Source organism: Caretta caretta, chromosome 10 (assembly GCF_965140235.1).
Source record: "Caretta caretta isolate rCarCar2 chromosome 10, rCarCar1.hap1, whole genome shotgun sequence".
Classification (NCBI taxonomy): Eukaryota; Metazoa; Chordata; order Testudines; family Cheloniidae; genus Caretta; species Caretta caretta.
In genome coordinates this window covers 60,977,813-60,998,957 of record NC_134215.1, presented here as the reverse complement: position 1 = coordinate 60,998,957, position 21,145 = coordinate 60,977,813, and the positions used below count along the sequence as shown (strand labels likewise).

The 21,145-nt window shown below is 40.7% G+C and overlaps 1 protein-coding gene across 2 annotated transcripts in view; it reads left to right on the top strand.

The window, feature by feature from the left end:
- Positions 1-21,145, top strand: part of UNC13C (unc-13 homolog C) — a 405,344-nt gene that overhangs the window by 245,524 nt on the left and 138,675 nt on the right. For both annotated transcript variants that reach the window (XM_048867013.2, XM_075133069.1), the window contains exon 18: positions 20,387-20,472. In XM_048867013.2, the coding sequence (XP_048722970.1) occupies positions 20,387-20,472 (86 nt within the window). The remainder of the gene's footprint in view (positions 1-20,386; positions 20,473-21,145) is intronic.

The window sequence follows — 21,145 nt, the reverse complement described above, 5'->3', positions numbered from 1 at the left end:
AGAGCTCTCTCCTAGCGCTCTGCCACGACCACACAAGCCACCTAAAAACGCTACCACAGCAGCACTTTGCCAGCGTAGACTAGCCCGTGGTAATTTTAGCTCTATGTGGGAAACACAGTCCTATCACAACCGGTTTCTGCTCTGATTGAGCAATTAAAATAACAAAAGAGGCTCCTAATGAAGCCTATCTAGCTCTATTCTTTGGACAGTAGTGGGGAACAGGTTAAACCAGCCTAGAGAGGACTCTTGAGGGCATGCAGCCAGTCTCCTGACTGGCATTTCTGCCCCTACTCTTCTTGCTTTCCCAGGGGTCGGACATTCGAGCCCTTGCTTTACCAAGGTTTTTTAGACTGAAAGTGACTCTCTCCTTTGGCACAGGTTAAGCACAGTCCTTCTTTTCTGTATTCCCACAATAATTACAATCGTTGGTAACCATATTTCACTACCCCCGCATTCAGTACTAACAATTTTTGACTCAACACCAGCCAAATTGATTAAAATGAGCACACCATTGCTCCATCAGCTGAATATCTAGCAAATCTAAGTAAAGCAGGAGCAAACTGTATTTACATAAACACAACTAGGGTCTCTTCCCCCGCCCAGCTAGCTGTCAGAGAAGCATTCGTTCAGACCCTGCTTACAGGTATTAAGATTAGGATATAAAGAGGCCAGATTAAAAATATTATATGTACAATATATTTCTGAAAGCAAATAATCTGTAAAGATTTTGCAGTGTTGAATAGTGAAAGACAGATTAAAAGATCAATCCTGTGCTGTGCAGATATATGTTGTGCATATCTTGTAAAATCATGATGTGTGCATTTTTGCACAAGTACAGTAGTTAAATTTATAAGCAATTGCAACAGAATATGTATTCCCTAAAACAAATGTTAGAATATGAAGCACTGAGTGGGATTTTTCTCCTATAAACTATATTCATGCAATGTGTGTGTGAAACTATACACTCTGGGTCAAATGTGAAGGCTAATTTACCCAGCTAGAATTTCCCATTCCTGCTTACTTCCCATTTTTCTCTGAATATTTAGATATTATTTAGTGTATGTATTAGTACAAACTAGATCCCAGACCCTGCGGTGGATAGGACACAGAATTAGGATTCAGGAGACCTGCCTTCTACTCCAGGCTTCGCCACAGACTTGCTATGGGACCTTGGGCAAGTGACTTCCATTGTCTTCCTCTGTTTGCCTTTCAAGGCACCATCTGTCTTCCCTGTTCAGACTGTAAACTCAGGAGGGCAGTGACTGTTTCTTACTAAGTGTTTTTACAGCACCTATCACAATGAGCCCCTAATCTCGCCCTTATGCTATACCATAATACAAATAACGGATTATTTGTTAGTGTTGCATATGAGTAACCTTAGACATTTCAATAGTCACACTGGAGTCAGTTGGACTACTCATATATAAAATTACTCAAGTATGTAAACATTTTGGCAGGATTGTGGCCTACTATGCTAAATACAGAAGCTTCGCCAAAGGAAGACAGTCTGGAAACTATTGCATTGTAGTGCTGCTTATGTAAATAAAACCTTCATCATAGTATTTGCAACGTATTTCAACCGAAAAACAGCCTACTAGAAAACACTTTTTAAAATCTGAGTTGATTTTTTTCTGATTGCTGCGCATGCACTGGGGCCAAATAAAAGTTGTTTGTTTACATGTGTTTTTACATTTTAAAAATGTGATTTAAAATGTATAGCTTTCAAGGGCCCAGTCATGAAGTTCTTACTCAGACAAAATTCCCAAGACAAGTAATGATCACTTAACAAGTAGTGATTAATATGGTCTGCCTGGTGTATTTAAAAATTGTCAGCTACTGTTAAACTTCCAAAAAGAAAAGGAGTACTTTAGAGACTAACAAGGTGCCACAAGTACTCCTTTTCTTTTTGCAAATACAGACTAACACGGCTGCTACTCTGAAACCTGTTAAACTTCCATGTACTTTACACAGAGACATATGATACAGGTGGAGGGAGAAAGGCGTAGTCATATCTATGGGTTTCCTATAACCATAGCTGCCTGCCAATCACAGGGGTTTTTTAAAGGAGCCATTTGGTTTCTTTGTTACGTTTTTTAGGCTTTGCAGCTTCTGGCAGGTGCCCAAAACAGGAAATAATCAAATGGGGACATTTCAAGCACTGGGAATGGGATCCAATGGTGGTATTTTGGAAACAGAAATGAAAAGCCCCATTGAGCTCTGATCCTAACACACTTTCATGCTTACAGGGTTATCTTGCACCTTTGACCCTGGCCTTTTTCAAGTGCCCCCCTTTCAAGTAACAGGCTACAGTGCCTTCACTCCTCTCCAGGTGCAATCCTGTAATTCTCCCATTCACAGCCCAGGTCCCCAGGCTACATTATCCTGTTTAACAACTGTGTTTCCTCAGCAGATCCAACTTGGTTAGCACCTGCAAGAGGCATGCTTTTGGAAGTTGTGACCAGTAGGTAAATGCAGTGACTCAGAACAGCTTTTTTCACAATGAAGTATTATTTATTTATTATAGAAACATAGCATTCACAGAGCAAAGAGTTAAAACAACAAAACCTTGCATACGTATGTCTTATTGAAAGCTTAACATTTCCTTTAGGCTTAGGCAGGCCCAACTTATCCCAGGTACCCTTTGGGGTCTGTCTGTTTCTCTGTGGACACTGCCTTTCAGTCCCTTGTCTTCTTTAAACTTCAGGAAGCGTGTCTTTTTAAAACCAGGCAGGCACCTTTATTCTCTGTGTCCCCAAGTTGCCCATCTATCTGGTGAACATCCCAGTGGGTGGAGGTAGACCATCCCAGAGAACAATCCAGTCATTCTATTTGAGCATGAGCTTTCGTGAGCTACAGCTCAGCTCACGAAAGCTCATGCTCAAATAAATTGGTTAGTCTCTAAGGTGCCACAAGTCCTCCTTTTCTTTTTGCGAATACAGACTAACACGGCTGTTACTCTGAATCCAGTCATTATGCCATTGGTGTGGGTAGATGGCTGGTTATCTGAAATCATTGTGCTCCTTTCCTGGGGACATATGAGAACTGCTGTCGGAATTAAATCTCCTGATGCCATATGGCAGACTGTACAAATAGAGGAAGACATAATAATCATAAAAATAATACAGATCTCCCCCATGTTCTTCACATAGGCACTCTTGCTAGTGAAATTAAATGGGACATTCCATTAAAGATAATAATTTTCCAGTTGTTTTTGGTTGCTCTAGTTCCACAGTTTTGTGTCTGTGTAAATGCAGTCTCAGTGTCATTAAAGGCACTGCTCTGTATGATGTTGGATTTCAAGCAGAGCACATCAGCCTGCTTGCCTTCATGCCGACATTGTAAATGATAGTATCACTGATACGGGTGGGATCCACTGAGTCAGCACCTAATATTGACCAGGCTGAGGTGTCTAGTGATATTTGTCACAATGGGCATTGAATTGGTTGATCTCCACTCCACTGAGACAGCTATTTTCAGCATCTCATGGGCCTTATCTACTCTAAAAATTCCCACCAATGCTGCCATCGGTTTGACTCCTTTAGTGCTAGCATCAATATAAATAAGGTGCCAGGACTTTTAAGTACTATGGGTGAAATCCTGGCTCCATTGAACTCCATGGAAGTTTTGCCATTGACATGAATAAGGCCAGGATTTCACTCTGTCCTGTAGACCTGCTCTGACCAGGGTTAGATGACATGGTGCAAAAAAATGCCTGTCTGAAGCTTTGTCAGTACTAGAGCTCCCACCTTTTCTACCACCAATTAAGCTGACCCAGTGATAGGAATAGTGGGAAATGTTTGTAGAAATTCCTTGGGAATTCCATGGGAGTGTAGAGGGGACAGCGCTATCTGACACCAGCATTAAATATAGCCGATAGGTAAGTGACTTAAGGCATTAACTAAGATCTTATTTAGTAGTAATCACTCTTTTCTGAGAAATTTGTCTGTTGTAAAATAAATGAAATGGGTAATTTGAAACTTTTAAAATGCTCATTCAGTCTGAACTCTCATGTGTTTGTATGCAAAGTACATAAATGGTTTCTGTATTGGAATAGGAAACTGTCAGGTTATTTAATTTTCATTTTTATTTAATATATGGAAGTCCACAGGTTTACTTACCTGTTTTTTAAAATTGCCTTTCTTGACCTTAGGCACTTGTGCAAAACATGAAAATTACCAACAAAATAAATTTCACCAAGCAAATTATCATTGGCATTCAAAACACTATACAACTGTAATCTCAACAGTTCTCCAGTAATTAAGAACTCCGCAAAGGACCAGCTGCTACCACCCTTACTCGCACCAAGTAGTACCTTACTCTGTGAATAGTTAATTGAAATGAATAGCACTACTAGTGCAGTGAGGTATACTCAGCGTGAGTAAGGGCGGCCAAATCTGGCCCAAAGATAACAACTATAATATCCTCATGCCATCCCTTCTAGGTCCTTTAAAAGAAGATGAGCTTTGTAGTATGCGCTGAGAATGAAGAAACCCAGGCTTTTTTGAACCAATGAGAGAAGAGAATTCCAGAGTCAGGGACCATTCCCCTCCCCCGCCACCATAGCGAACTCCCTGTCATCAGCCAATTCTCTTTTGTATTAGGGGAATACTAACTTGAATCCAGCATTGATTACAGGTGGAGCTGTATAACCTGGAGAAGGAGAGGAGTTTTCTCTGATAGACTCATAGACATTAAGGTCGGAAGGGACCATTATGATCATCTAGCCTGACCTCCTGCACAATGCAGGCCACAGAATCTCACCCACCCACTCCTGCAATAAACCTCTCACCTATGTCTGAGCTATTGAAGTCCTCAAATCATGGTTTAAAGACTTCAAGGTGCAAAGAAGCCTCCAGCAAGTGACCCGTGCCCCATGCTGCAGAGAAAGGCGAAAAACCCCCAGGGCCTCTTCCATTCTGCCCTGGAGGAAAATTCCTTCCCGTCCCCAAATATGGTGATCAGCTGAACCCTGAGCATGTGGGCAAGATTCACCAGCCAGATACCCAGGAAAGAATTCTCTGTAGTAACTCAGATCCCACCCCATCTAACATCCCATCACAGGCCATTGGGCCTATTTACAATGAATAGTTAAAGATCGATTAATTGCCAAAATTATGTTACCCCATGATAGTCCAGGCCTAAATCATTTAGATCTTTCTAGGTCAAAACCAATACTTCAAATTTTATTTGGAAACTAATCAATAGTCCTGGTGTAACATACTCTCTGCATGAGGTTTCTACTTTTTGGTGATGTAGGAAAGATGGTTTTTGTTAAAAAATATTTTTTGTTTGCTGTGATACGCTGGATATCTATAACTGGAAACCTTTGCGGGGTTGGGAAGGAGCCTCATGCACAATCCATCATATACATTCTAGAAATAATAGACACTCAGTAGCAATGCAAGAGATGTTATTTCTTTAAGATTCTGAGGTGCTCCCAAATATTGACAAAAGTGAACACAAATGAATTACAAAGAGCCAAATCAAAGTCTGTCTTTCAAGGGAAAATATATAATAATAGTAATACTTAGCTTTTATTTGGTGCTCGTCATCAGTAGGTCTCAAAGCACTTTATAAATGAGGTAAGTATCATTATCCCCATTTTACAGATGGGAAAACAGAGATGTGAAGTGATTTGCACAAAAACTGGGCCCTGAATTACCAATGTGCAACTATGATTTCCATTTTGTTTCTTAAACAGATCAGATTATGTATCTAAATCCAGTATTACCCTACAGGAAATATGACATTGTAATGGGGATCACTGTTATAGTTTAATAATACCTTCCTTTTATATTTATTTCTAGTAAAATATTTTGGTTAAATATACAACAGTTGTCATTGCTTCTGAAAACAGGAGAGATGAAAGAACAGTGTCAGATTTTGAGAACATCAAGGTCAGCAAAGATCAACTGAAAGCCAGGAAATACAGAGTTAATTCCCTTCTTCTCCGTGTCCGACCTCTCCCCTCCCATTCCACATCCCCCCACCTCCTTCCATCACTTGACACCCTCAGCCCTTCTCCTACCACCCATCCCCATTTATCCTGCTCCCCATAACTGCCCTTTCCCTTGCTACACCCCTCTTCCCCTATTGCCACCTACTCTTCCACCGCAATCACTTCCTCTCCCAGTGAGCATTTGTATATGTAATATTTATTTTCTTTTTAAAAAATACTTCCCTTGCCTTCTGATTATTCTGCTGTATTCAGATTCTATTTCACCAAAATACATAAACAAAACTTTGACAGCGGCAGATTGTAGCAAGAGGTCTCCTTTTTTATTGTTATTTAAGATTTCTGCCTAGAGTTGGGATTTAATTCACAGTGCCTCATTGTTGCTCAGGTTCAATGGCTGTAAGATTTCCCCTTGAGCCATTCAGGCCCTGTGAGTCATAGCTAGTTTCCAACCCCCTTAGAGTGACATTCTCTGTACATGCGCAGTGTAATCTGTTTGGCATGCACAAGTCCATTGGGCTGGATGCACTGCATCCGAGAGTGCTAAAGGAGTTGGCGGATGTGATTGCAGAGCCATTGGCCAATATCTTTGAAAACTCATGGTGATCTGGGGAAGTCCCGGACGACTGAAAAAAGGCTAATGCAGTGCCCATCTTTAAAAAAGGGAAGGAGGAGGATCCAGGGAACTACAGGTCAGTCAGCCTCACCTCAGTCCCTGGAAAAATCATGGAGCAGGTCCTCAAGGAATCAATTCTGAAGCACTTAGAGGAGAGGAAAGTGATCAGGAACAGTCAGCATGGATTCACCAAGGGCAAGTCATGCCTGACTAATCTAATTGCTTTCTATGACAAGATAACTGGCTCTGTGGATGAGGGGAAAGCAGTGGACGTATTGTTCCTTGACTTTAGCAAAGCTTTTGACACTGTCTCCCACAGTATTCTTGCCAGCAAGTTAAAGAAGTATGGGCTGGATGAATGGACTATAAGGTGGATAGAAAGTTGGCTAGATTGTCGGGCTCAACGGGTCATGATCAATGGTTCCATGTCTAGTTGGCAGCCGGTATCAAGTGGAGTGCCCCAAGGGTCGGTCCTGGGGCCGGTTTTGTCAATATCTTCATAAATGATCTGGAGGATGGTGTGGATTGCACCCTCAGCAAGTTTGCAGATGACACTAAACTGGGAGGAGAGGTAGATACCCTGGAGGGTAGGGATAGGATACAGAGGGCCCTAGACAAATTAGAGGATTGGGCCAAAAGAAATCTGATGAGGTTCAACAAGGACAAGTGCAGAGTCCTGCACTTAGGATGGAAGAATCCCACGCACTGCTACAGACTAGGGACCGAATGGCTCGGAAGCAGTTCCGCAGAAAAGGACCTAGAGGTTACAGTGGATGAGAAGCTGGATATGAGTCAACAGTGTGCCCTTGTTGCCAAGAAGGCCAATGGCATTTTGGGATGTATATATAGGGGCATTGCTAGCAGATCAAGGGATGTGATCGTTCCCCTCTATTCGACATTGGTGAGGCCTCATCTGGAGTGCTGTGTCCAGTTTTGGTCCCCACACTACAAGAAGGATGTAGAAAAATTAGAAAGCGTCCAGCGGAGGGCAACAAAAGTGATTAGGGGACTGGAACACATGACTTATGAGGAGAGCCTGGGATTGTTTAGTCTGCGGAAGAGAAGAATGAGGGGGGATTTGATAGCTGCTTTCAACTACCTGAAAGGGGGTTCCAAAGAGGATGGATCTAGACTGTTCTCAGTGGTAGCTGATGACAGAACAAGGACTAATGGTCTCAAGTTGCAGTGGGGGAGGTTTAGGTTGGATATTAGGAAAAACTTTTTCACTAGGAGGGTGGTGAAACACTGGAATGCGTTACCGAGGGAGGTGGTGGAATCCCCTTCCTTAGATATTTTTAAGGTCAGGCTTGACAAAGCCCTGGCTGGGATGATTTAGTTGGAGATTGGTCCTGCTTTGAGCAGTGGGTTGGACTAGATGACCTCTTGAGGTCCCTTCCAACCCTGATGTTCTATGATTCAAACAGGAGAACTGAAGTCTTTGGCGAATTAACCAAAGAGCTAATAATGTTGTAATGGGATTTCCCCCAAAAGGCTAGTGGGCAAGGTGCACTCTGTTGGGATGACTCTTGGGTGTCTGAGACACTGGTGTGATGATCTCAGCCCTGGCTTGATCTCTGTCTGTGTGCAGAAAAACGTTGCCAAAACACGTCAATTTTAAGAAAAGCTGTTTTGGGGGTGGCTGTATCTAGGGAATGCCTTGGGCAAAAGGCCCCATATTTGGATCACTGACTGAACCTCATAACCCCCCCCCCCCATGAGGCATATCAAATTTCAAGACAATGTAGCATTCCTGTAGATACAGATTTTAAGACCCCATTTCGATTTGCCAGTCAGGCACAAACGTGCACATGAGGTGTCTTTTTGATAAAGCGTGATAATTCTATTTTCATGTCTCTGAAGTACAGTTAAGTTAGATATTTACTCTTGATATGTTTTTATTTTATTCTTTTGGAATTTTTCTTTTTTGTTACGTAATCAGTTCTTTGAACACTTCATGCTGATTATTGCTCCCACTGTTGGACTACCAGAGCAACAAGCAGCATCTAGCAGGCCTCGACATCTGTGCACATTTCAACTGATTTAATTTTCTTGTACCTATGGGCAATTCCAGTTGTCTGTACATAGCCTTCAGCTCATTGCCAGAATTGATTGTTGAATCCTATTTCCCCCCCTTTGGGCCATTAGTCTATCTTATACCATAGGTCACTCTCATTAAAGGCAGCTATATCAGTAGGAGGCATAATCCTGAATGCTATTTGGTGTAGACTTTTGTATGTCTAACACAAAGTACTTTATTTTTGGATGCTGAATCAAACAGACAAAATGATTATCAGCATCTTAGCTTTTGCACCATTTCATATAATATAGTGTATATATCGCAGCAATTAAAAGTGCCTAATCCTGTTCCCACTAAAGCAGGACTGGTCTCTAAATAGGCCCCCACACTATAGCTACCATTCTGTTTCACAGCATTACCAGAGAGAATGGATTTGTTTGTTTATTGGAGATGATCCAAGGTGGCAGGTGGAGGACAGATCCATATTACAAAGACTGCCAGCTTATTTGAAAAATTGAAGGACAGCTTTGCTCGAAGCTATTGAATGAACCAGAATTATGATATCAGATTGGTGAACATGGCACATTAACAGGATTTGCAATATGAGTCTTGCTTATGGCTTCAGCTGATTTTGCTGAGAGATTTCAACTTTGTCTTTCTGTATTGGAACCTGGGGTAGCATTTGCTACCACATTAAGTGTCGCAGGTGCTTTCAGTTTCCTGGTTTCCTTGATTAATTTGCTTCACAAAGTTTTACTCTGTCCAGTTTTTTTTCCTTTAGTCTTTTTCACCTCTTCATTAGACTGGGTTTTCTTTTTGAGTAATTATTTATTATCCTTCTTGGTGCTTCATTTTTGCTTCTTCTTCAACTTTGATCTTTACGGGAGGAAAGATGATAAATTACAGTTCACCCAGAGAGAAAAGAAGGGGAAACGGAAGAAGTTGCATAGAAGGGAAAACAAAATGGAGCTTTAAGCAGAGCAGTTACTAAGGCTACATCTAAACTTAAAATGCTACAGCACCACAACTGTAGCACTTCAGTGTAGACCCTCACTACAGCAACACGAGGGGATCTCCCATTGTTGTAGTTAATCCATCTCCCCGAGAGGCAGTAGCTAGGTCGACAGAATTCTTCCATCAACCTAGCACTGTGTGCACGGGGGGCTGGGATGACACAGCTCTCTTTCTCTCAGGGGTGTGAAAAATTGATGTAAGTTTCCAATATAGATTTTCCACTATAGATGCAAGTTTCCATTTTTTCAACCAGTATATGAAGCAGGGATTGGCAACCTTTGGCATGCAGCCCGTCAGGGAAATCTGCTGGTGGGCCAGGACGTTTTGTTTACCTGCAGCATCCGCAGTTTGCTGTTCCAGGCCAATGGGGGCTGCGGGAAGCAGTGGCCAACACATCCCTCAGCCCGCACTGCTTCCCGCAGACCCCATTGGCCTGGGACGGCAAACTGTGGTCGTGGAAGCTGCGATTGGCTGAACCTGCAGACACGTCAGATAAACAACCTGTCCCGGCCCACCAGCAGCGTGCCAAAGGTTGCCGATCCCTGATATAAAGTATCCCAGAAAGGGAAGGATGCCAAAAGGAAACATCTAGTCTAAATCCCCAAACCAAGCACTTTAGGGTTTCTTCTTTGGAAGCATGTACACTCTGTACCTGAGAATTGAAAGGTAATGTTATTTTTTTTACTACAATTCACTAACAAATAATAATTGATTCTCTGTAGCAAATAAATAATAAAGTTAACTTTAGCAGTTACTGCTAAAAAAGATAGTCTGGCAGAAATATCTGATGATTGAAGATGGTGATTGTTTCCCACTGGATAGGAGATTCATATGTGGAGAGGGCTGTCGGCTCTGACTATACACACCATCCTGCCACCTGCCCATAGAGGCTCCATCCATCTCAGGATTCTTTAATTTTTCCATGGATCCCTTTCCATGCTGTGGAACCCACCTTAGATAGGATCCCCTGGATCAGGAGCAAGCAGCAAATTCCCTGGGAGCATGGCATGCTGCCAGAGAGCCTAGGAGTCCAAGGGGCCTAGGATCTGGTGCAAAACACAGGGCTGAACAGGGATGGCCCTGGTATCCAGCAGATCCAAATCATTCCTTCCAATGGAGTTTTTCTCCTGGCCCCTTACTTGAACAAAGTGTAGAAAAAACAAACAAACAGTTCTACAGTGGTATAAAGTGATTCAGACTCATGTGCCTTTGTAATGGAGAATTCATTGAGATATGGATGGAATATTAGTATGACCATTTCCTTTTTCTAATTTATTTATATAAGGGAACAACTGCATAAAATCAAACAATAAAAGGGGGCGTGGGTCTGTCATTTTATATGCACATTATATCAATCTGTTAAAAAAGGACATCATTTCAGGTTTCCTTGTTATAAAGTATTTTGTGTCTTGGAAAGCGTTAGGAACAGCACAGTACTAGTATACTGTAAGATAATGGTCACATGGATGTCTTGTTCTTAGCATGAGTGTCTCCATCAGAAATACACCCCACATGCATTTGTACCAATGTAACAAAGGATGAAGGTTTTTCCTCTATCAAGGGACAATGATAATTCCAGCAGTGACTAGTTCACATTTAGATTGGTACATGAAACTTCAGACTGTCTTCAGTAGTATGTTTGGTTTCAGAGGAACAGCCGTGTTAGTCTGTATTCGCAAAAAGAAAAGGAGTACTTGTGGCACCTTAGAGACTAACCAATTTATTTGAGCATGAGCTTTCGTGAGCTACAGCTCACTTCATCAGATGTTTACCGTGGAAACTGCAGCAGACTTTATATACACACAGAGAATATGAAACAATACCTCCTCCCACCCCACTGTCCTGCTGGTAATAGCTTATCTAAAGTGATCAACAGGTGGGCCATTTCCAGCACAAATCCAGGTTTTCTCACCCTCCACCCCCCCACACACAAATTCACTCTCCTGCTGGTGCTAGCCCATCCAAAGTGACAACTCTTTACATAATCAAGTCGGGCTATTTCCTGCATAGATCAAGGTTTTCTCACATCCCCCCCACCCCCATACACACACAAACTCACTCTCCTGCTGGTAATAGCTCATCTAAAAGTAGTATGTTTGTTGGTGAAACTTTTGTCTGTCAGAGGTCTGAAAAAACACCCCCCTGACTGGCATAAGTTTTGCCAACAGAAGTGCTGGTGTGCACAGCACTATGTCAGCAGGAGTCGGTCTTCTGTCAACAGAGCTACCGCCACTCACTGGGGGTGGTTTCATTATGCCAGCAGGAGAGCTCTCTCCCGCCAGCATAGAGCGGCTACACAGGAGACCTCACAGCGGTGCAACAGTAATGGTACATCTGTGCTGCTGTAGGGTCCCTAGTGTAGACATAGCCTTAGCCAGACTGGCTGAAAGGTTTGCAGGTTTTTCAGTGAGCCTTTGGGAAAGTTTCTTCAATCCAGCCTAAGTAAACCAGATTTAGTAATTTGGAACCTAAACTAGGCAAAAAAGTGTAACTGAAAGAATTTCACTTTTAGTTGTTGGGATCATTAAAACCAAGATTCAAATCAAAATGGAACAAAAAAGCCCCACAAAAATAGATTTTAATGAATATCTCTGCAAATCATAACCATCCATTACTAGTACTGCTGAGCCTATCAACACGAGAAACTGGATATTTGTTGGGAGTCCCAGTCATCTAGTGGCAGAATTCTCCCTTTTCTTCCAATGAAGTTGCAAGTATATTTTATTCCAGAATTGATGGATTACCAGAGCCCCTACATACTCCTCAGGAAGTGAATATGCAAAAATAAATGAAATAAAATCGAAATTTCCAAAAAGAAAAATTCAATTTGTCAACACTGGTTTAGAGAAGTTAAATTGTTTCATTTTGAAAATGTCAAATTTCATTATGATATTGTTAAAACATTGTTTGAATAAGATAGAAACCTTTTGACAATAGTAAAATATAGAATATTAATTCAATATAAAATATATGAATACACTATGTTAAAATTAATAGTATAATGTAAATCAAAATGAAATGATAGACAAAATGAAAGGTTTTGACATTACCACAATGAAACCTGTCCACTTAATCAAAAATCAAACAAGGAAGTCTAAATGAATCATTTAGCCTTTGCCCTTCAAAATTTTGCCAGAATTAACATGGTCCTACCGAAATGTTTAATTTTCAGTGAAGCTACATTTTCCAACAGAAAACTGTTCCATCAAAACAAAAAGTTTGACTCGCTCCATTAGGCTCCCCCCACTGGTCAAACAGGTCAAAATAGTTTAGTATGTTAATATCTTCAGTTGTTTTCTGTTGCATGAATGCAGTGTATGTGATAGCTTTGGCAGGATGTTTATACTGATGGTTTTGTGTTTATATTTGGGTTTTGTCTGACCATTTAAGAATACTTCAGCACACCTTCCACAAGAAAGCTTGCTGTGAAATATACAGTATATGAACAAATAAGCTACCACAGCTATTACTGCACACAACACAAGTGAATGAATGAAAAGAACCAGAATCCCTGAGGCCAGTGAAATATTTGTTCACTGTTTGCTCAGCAGAGGGGTAATATCAAACAACCATAGAAACATGTATTGAACGGTTTACAGTCTACAGCTTATGTTTCATGTTAAATTGCCTTAGTACTACAAAGAACATGAATCCAAACGTCAAATAGGTACCCAGAGGTATTTTTTTTGTTAACGAAGTTCAGCACTAAAGAATAATGTAATTTGTCCTGTTTCTTAACATATTAGGGCTTGACTGAACTCAGTAAGAGTTTTTTGCATTGCCTTCATTGGAAGCAGGGTTGGGCCTGTGGCCTAAATTTTTAAAATCACTTGTTGATATTGGACAACTTCATTTTAGGGAATCCAAACTCGGTTTTGTGAATGGAAGTTAGCGGAAGCTGTGGATGCTCAGGCCCTTTGAAAATCATGCCTGTTCAGGCTCCTAAAAGTGGAGATATTCAGATCCAATGACTGCATTTGAAAATTTTTCCCCACAGACATTGCTTCAGTTTACTATTGACATTCATGTACTTCCCATTGTCCTGACTGAGAGTCCTTGCCTGCAGTTTATGGTCTCATGGTTGTTCATTTAAAGTACGTCACAAATGACTGGGGTACTGAAACTTCCCCCGTTAGCATTAGTCAAATATTTATACTGACCATAATGACATTAATTATTACCTATTTAATGGTCTGTTTCCATGCTAATCCTTGTTTTGATTGATTCAGTAATTTCAACCATATAATTTGTACAGGCTCAACATTCAGAAATACGTTCTCAATTTAGATACAATTTTATCTAGGGAAAAAGGTTCCTTGCGTCTAATATTAGTTCCCTGAGTCTCAAAAATTTATTTTTTCACTCCCTATCTTAAGGGGTCTCACTTAAATGAAAAACTTTTAAAGGCTTGTCAAGCAATTATTCCAACAGTGCTTGACACACGTTCCTAAAAATTGGCTGAAATTGCCAACTTGTTTTTTGAAATTCTGAAGAGTGACTATTCTCTATAAAAGATTTTTCCTAATGCTGCTTTTTAAGGATCAGTATTTCGCCACATTCCATGAACTTTTACATACTCTGCCTCAAATCCCATAGATGTCAGTAAGAGTTTTAATTTTAATTTAAATTTTAGCAGCTTCACTCACATTATATCTTACATGAAAGACACGATGCAGTGTGAATGGAATACCGCTGCTCAAAACCTCATTGATTTCAATGGGATTATCTGTACTTACATTTACATCATAAATTTTTTTTTACTATTATGGTTCCATTGAAGCCAATTAGTGCATATTATAGTACCGATGTTCTTAACTCTGCAAAACTACAGCAAGATGGAAGAGCATGTTTATGCAGAATAAAAATATGGAGCTAGATTCAGGGGGTGTAAATTATACTACCCTGCCACCTGTGAGAACAGCTGTGCCCAAGGAGATTTTTATTCCTGAGGGAGAAGAGTCCATCCCACATGAGAAACCCTGCTTTAAATGCCATCTATAAGTGCACCTGACCAGTGGAAAATACCCAGGAGATTCACTGAATCAGTCAATACATCTCCCAAACTGTCTGGCCCTTCTCCCTTCTGCACAAAAACCCTGCCCACTTTTGGGATTTTATCAGGCAGCTCCAAACCCAGGAGGGGTTGTGGGATGTTTGAACTGTTGCTTTCTTTGTTCACCCCCAAGACAGCTTTCCACCTTGGGGCCCACAGCAAATTTCCTCCAGCACAAATTGGCAGGATCCAAAGGAATAGTTTGGCCCCTGAATACCGGGCAGACTATGAAGATATTTCATGGTAAAAAATACTAGCTCATATTATAATCATGTGCTCAGAGCCTTAACATATAGGTGAGCATATCAACAGAGAGAATAAATACCACACACCATCCTTGCAAATGGATTTCAAACCTTTGCAACGTAAATAAGAAAAATTAATACTTACATTCTCATTGTGTTAAACTTCAGGAAGATTGTGCCATTATAACACCTCTGTTAGGTTTTCCCCTCTTCTCTTTATAAGACTTCATTGCCATTAATGAATTAGCTTTACCAACCTTTATCACACTTTTAGCATCAGGGATATGACCATTATTTTCCATAGCACATGGAAGAACGTCCTATGATATCTCAGGTGCACTGTGTGGTACATATTGCTAATGCTGAATATTTTATCGCAACTATAATGATACTGCACACAGAAAGTAAACATAAAAGCTGTTGTAAAATAACTTAAAAACTCTGCCTTAAACCCAGGAAAGCAAAAGAACATGTAAGGTTGTTCCTTTGTCTTTAACTCACTTTTCAGTATTTAACTGAAGTTATGGCAGCATATATGATAGGATTGTAATCCCCACAACATCAGGATACTGGATCGTTGGCTTTAAATCACAGTGTTTTTGCTTTTCCTGAGTTTGTTAGGCAATAGTAATCACTTAAACATTTGGTGGTTTAATTAAATTTTACCCAGTTTTCATGTTCAGTAAACATAATCCAGGCATTCTGAGGTTTTCTTCATCCTTTCCTCTACTTTAAACCTGTCACATCCTTGACTGATCTGTCACCCTCCCTCTCTTCTCAACCCTCTTAGACCTTTACTCATTTGTACTGTATTATCTTTACCTTACCCCATCTCATCTAAATCTTGTTCCCCTATGAATACAACCAGCTGTGTGGCTGAGCCTTTGAATCTTGATGGAGTAACTTCCCATTATTCTCATGACTGCTTCCTTTTGAGCCCCACTTTCCATCCCATTCCTCATAATTAGGGCCCTACCAAATTAATGGCCATGAAAAACATGTCATTGACTATGACATTTAGTCTTTTGTGTGCTCTTACCCTATACCATACAGGATTTCCCAGACGAGTGTTTCTCAAATCAGGAGTCCGCAAGGTTATTTTAGGGGGGTTGTGGGATTTCCAACCTTACTTCTGCACTGCCTGCAGAGCTGGGTGGTCGGAGAGTGGCAGCTGTTGGCCAGGCACCCAGCTCTGAAAGGCAGCACCCCGCTAGCAACAGCGCAGAAGTAAGGGTGGCAATACCATACCACACCTCCCTTCCGTCTGCGCTACTGCCTTCAGAGCTGGGCAGCTGGAGGGAGGTGGCTGCGGACTGAGGGCAGCACCCTGCCAGCAGCAGCACAGAAGTAAGGGTGAAAATACCACACTGTACATCCTTACTTCTGTGCTTCTGCTGGCGGCGGCTCTACCTTCAGAGCTGGGCTCCTAGCCAGCAGCTGCCGCTTTCCAGCTGCCCAGCTCTAAAGGCAGTACTGTCACAGCGCCACCATCAGCAGCACAGAAGTAAGGGTAGCCGTACCGTAACTCCCCTACAATAACTTTGTCCTGCCCCCGCCCCCCAGGACTCCTACAATTACAACACCATGAAATTTCAGATTTATAGAGCTGAAATCATGACATATAGGATTTTAAAATCCTGTGACTGAGAAATTGACCAAAATGGACCATGAATTTGGTAGGACCCTTCTCATAACCCTGCAAGCCTCCATGCCTATCTTTGCTGAAATTCCACTGTGTCCAATAGCAAGTCTGGCATTTCTCTTGTCTTTAAATCTTATGTACTGGGTCAGGAGCACCCCAGCAAGAATGGCATGGGAAGATCCAAAAGAGGTCTGATATGTGAAGAGAACAGCCTGGCCAGCTGAGACTGTTTGACCTGCTGAGAGCCCATGCTGAATTCTGAGAGCTGGTGTTGCCGGCACAGAGTGCCCAAGGCAAGCAACAGTAGGGGTTCATTGCCCGGTGTGCGTCACCCAATAATCACAATGGGGTGGAGAAGCAGAGAATTTATTTGCAGCTGCAAACAGGCCCAGGGAGACACAGCTGTCTCAAATCCTGCAGCCCCGACTGCAGATTATATCATACAATTTATACCTTTTTTCCCCAACTTAGCTACAGAAGCATATACAACCAGTTACCTATTGCCCTGTACAATAATACAGCCAAAGCGGCCAATTAGATGTTTCCTCATTAGCATTATGTAAGCCCTGCCTTATTTGGTTGTATCCGTTCCTGTGTTGGAGAAAGCTAGTGCAAAACATTCCTTTCTTATCTATATGCTTACTCTGGCCGAAGGCTGTCTGAAGGCTGTCTCTGAGAGCAGGCTGTTTGCTCTAAACTGTTTTTGCAGCTTTCTGTCTCTGTTTTTATACTAGCTTCCTCATAGTCTGGCAGGATTACAGAAAGTTCATGGAATGGAGAGGCTTTGGTTTGTTTGGGCCTAGCGCGGGGGGGGCTTCCTTAGCACTCGTGGCCTTCCAACCTCCCAAGTTACCTAGTATGATACCCAGTGTTACCAACGTGGGGAGGAAGATTCCTTCTGAGCTAAATCTTTCCAGAAATTTAGATTTATGCTAGGTTTCAGCCTTTCATAGTTATTTAGTGATTGGCCCATCCCCCTCCAAACTATTAAGACTATTATTCAGTATTTATGATTGATTTTCTATAACCCTGCACTTTTGGGTTGTGTCACAGGAGTCTGCTCACCCCAAGTGCTCCACCTTCTGGTCGCTCTGGGGATTAGCTGATTCCAGGTCAGACACGTTCTTTCCACCTCTCACCAACCGCATGCTTCACTTTCTCTTTCTGGTTCTCAATGAGACAAGAGTTCTGTGTTTATGCCTTAGCCCTCCGGTCAGGTCACATGTCCTCCCCTTCTGGCTTATCAAAGGATCTTCTTATGAATGGAGTCAGGCAGTCTTCACATACATTGCCTATCTGGTGCCATTTCCCCAATGGCCAGTAGGGGAACACAGGCCTATCCTATACTTCGGGTTCCAGCTCATGGACCCTCTAATCAGCAGAGAAGGTCTGGTCTACGCTGAACCTTATTGGCTTTTCCCCTGATACTTTCCTAATCTTCTGACTGCCACGTTCTCTGGGTTTGCCAGCCTCAAAACTCCATCCTCCCAGGGAGTAACTTTAGGCTACTTGCTTTTGTAGCCCCAAACACACCTGAATAACTACAGACTACCTCCCTGCAGCCTATCTCTGCTGCCAACTTCCTATCTTTATAGCCCAGTTGTTCTTCCTCAGCTGGGCTCCCTCATTATTCAGTCAGACGATTATTTAAACCACCTGATTCCTCTCAGCTGTGGCCTGTCTGGTTAATTGGCCCCCTTCTTAGTCTACACTAAACGCTTCAGGGCAAGTGTGGGGTGAACACACATTAAAACAGTAGCTAACTGCAGTTATATTTATCCAACCTACTTATCTGAATGTAGATTTGGAAGGATTAGCTTTTTATCAGTAAATGTGAGTAAACATCAATTTCACTGTACACACTCACACCAATGAAAAAATATTGCCATTGATAACCAAAATTTACAGAAAAGTGAAGTAAGAAAAATGCTAATTGAGAACTTTGGCATCTGATTCTGACAATTTGTGTTTTAATGGTTATAAAACTTTAACTTTTTGAATCTCAGTGTCCACTGTCATTAAATAATTATTCACAGCTCCGCATTGTCTAATCTCCATAACTTCCAACAGCTGTGAAAATTTAAATAAATAACAAAATTGAAAAAATGCTTAAAAACAAATATCACTGATATCCATTGAAATTGTTTTTTAAAAAATGAATTCTGACAAGTCTATCTAAATGTAAACACTGAAAAATCTATAGCCAAGTTTTTAACTTCCTTTGCAATAATTGGTGGAAAAGAGAGTAGAAAAATGATTGAGTTTTGCATCCCTTTTCAGAAAATGTAAATTACACAGAACTTGTCTACCAATGGCATTCTTACAATGACTACCCATTCCTCTGTAAACTGAGTATTTGAAAAATATAGAGTCAAATCATATGCAACATACAATACCTCCATTTAAATGGGTTAGTTTTCACCCATAGTAATTTATATGTGCGTAAGCACATTTAGCAGCAGAAGATAATTTTTACTTATTACTCAAACATGGTCCTATGTAATGAATCTTGTTAATACATTGTTTCTGGGTAATGGGTTTTGCAGTATAAGATATTTATAATTGGTATGAATCATTGTACATTAATAAACAGGATAAAGAACGTAGAGACTGCACAGCAAGTTGGTAGAATATACAAGGTTATTTTCTTGTGGCAACATAATTTATTGAATGACAGAATAATGCAAAGCCATAAATCAGCTCCTCAGTGCTATTACAAATGAGTGAAAACAATTTGTTTACATAGGCCAGTCACCACTGTATGTCTTGCTCTCGCTCTCTCTCTCTCTCTCTCTGAGTACAGTGAGGTTGTGTAATGAATGTTCAGGATAGTGAATGGTAGCAGTAAATGTTGAGAAATTCCCCTTGTTTACCTATGGCCATCACTCGTGTAATGTGGTTCCTAACAAAGGTGATAGAATTTGGCCTATAATTGTTGTTTTTATGGTGAAAAGTTGGCATGTTCCTGTGAATCTCATATGTACCTACACACTCCATTACATTCAGCATTAACAGAAAGTCCTATTTATCAAGTCAAGTTTATGTTCTGGACTTCCAAATCTCTAATTTTTGGGTCATGGATTGCCCTGGCTCCATTCCCTGAACTCCTTGTGATGTTGATATGAGTTCCACATTCAGAACAAGAGCAGCATATCTACGCACACATGCACACCCCTTTTTTTTAACCTGGTACAAAACATACAATGGCTGTCATTAAAAAGTCAGATTTTGCCAACAGCTACTGCACAATGGTAACTGAGGTAGCATAGTTTTTCCTTTCTTTTTCCTTACTTACTTTGCACTTAAATGTATGCAAATATTGACTTTGTAATGGCAACCACTGTATAAACAGACTATTTTCAAAGAGCATATTAAACATGAGATGAGTAGTAAAAGCTTTAACTAACAGTACAGTCTTTTCACTGATCTTACTGCACTTTACTTGTTTCTTCTATGTCTTCAGATTGCCAGTAGTGCTGCAAGGAGTTAGCAACACTAGTGCGATCCAGGGTCCAATCCCCTCTCTGGTATAACTCATTGGAAATCAGGGGATTTACACCAAGAATGGACCTCACTTCATTTTTATAAATGTGTATTGTTATATAATTGGTACAGAAAATACTTCAGTATTGAATTAGGGCCCTAACATTATTACAGTTACTCTACAGCAGCACATATCTGAAGGCTAATCTTCCTACATGGTTAACATAATTGTACAAAATGGAGAATACAGTGCAGTGCATGCTTTCAGTGTGATTTTATACAAAAATATTTGCATTTCTGCTGTACAAGTTAAGTTAATTTCTAGCAGCAGGTGAACTGATGTAATGTGATTGATTTCAGGTTCCCTCAAGAGCTGAACATGGGAAAAGTCAGTGCTGAAATCATGTGGACTCTGTTTGCCCAGGATATGAAGTATGCTCTGGAAGGTAATTAGTGCAAACTATTCATTAGACTAGAGAGCTCACCCAGATTGGTTTCCAACACAAATCACACCTGGCATCAAATGTCTGGAGGTGTTAAGAGTTTTCACTTTCATAATATTTTTTCTGGTTTAGTGAAATGGAGACTCAGACACATGGTTGTAAAAGAGGAGGGTGGTAGCCCCAGGTGTAGAAGGCAGCCAGAAAATAAGCATGGAATTGTGAATGGAAGAATGAGTCAAAATAAATATTATGGGTGAAAGGGCATATGACATGAAAGATGGAATGGTAGGAAAAGACCTTTGACAAGTCACTTCACCATTGTAAAAGGGAAATACTACTACTTATCTAAATTTGAAGTCTTAAATCACTAGTGTCTAACATCCTTAATGAAAGGAATTGTAAACATTCAAAGACTTGTTATAACTATTACTTTAAAATGTTAACATACCCATAAAATTTTAACCCAAAAGATTTTTAAAGCATAAAGTTATGGAGAAAATGAGTTAAAATAACCAATACCTATTTTCTATTATTTAAAGATTTCATTATTTCCATCTTCAATGTAAAACCAAACAAACTCAGCAATAGAATCAAATAGTTTTCCCTACATTCTTTAGGAAGGGAAAAGTTTAGGCAAGGAAAAAGTAAATACAACATAAATATTTTTTCTATAACA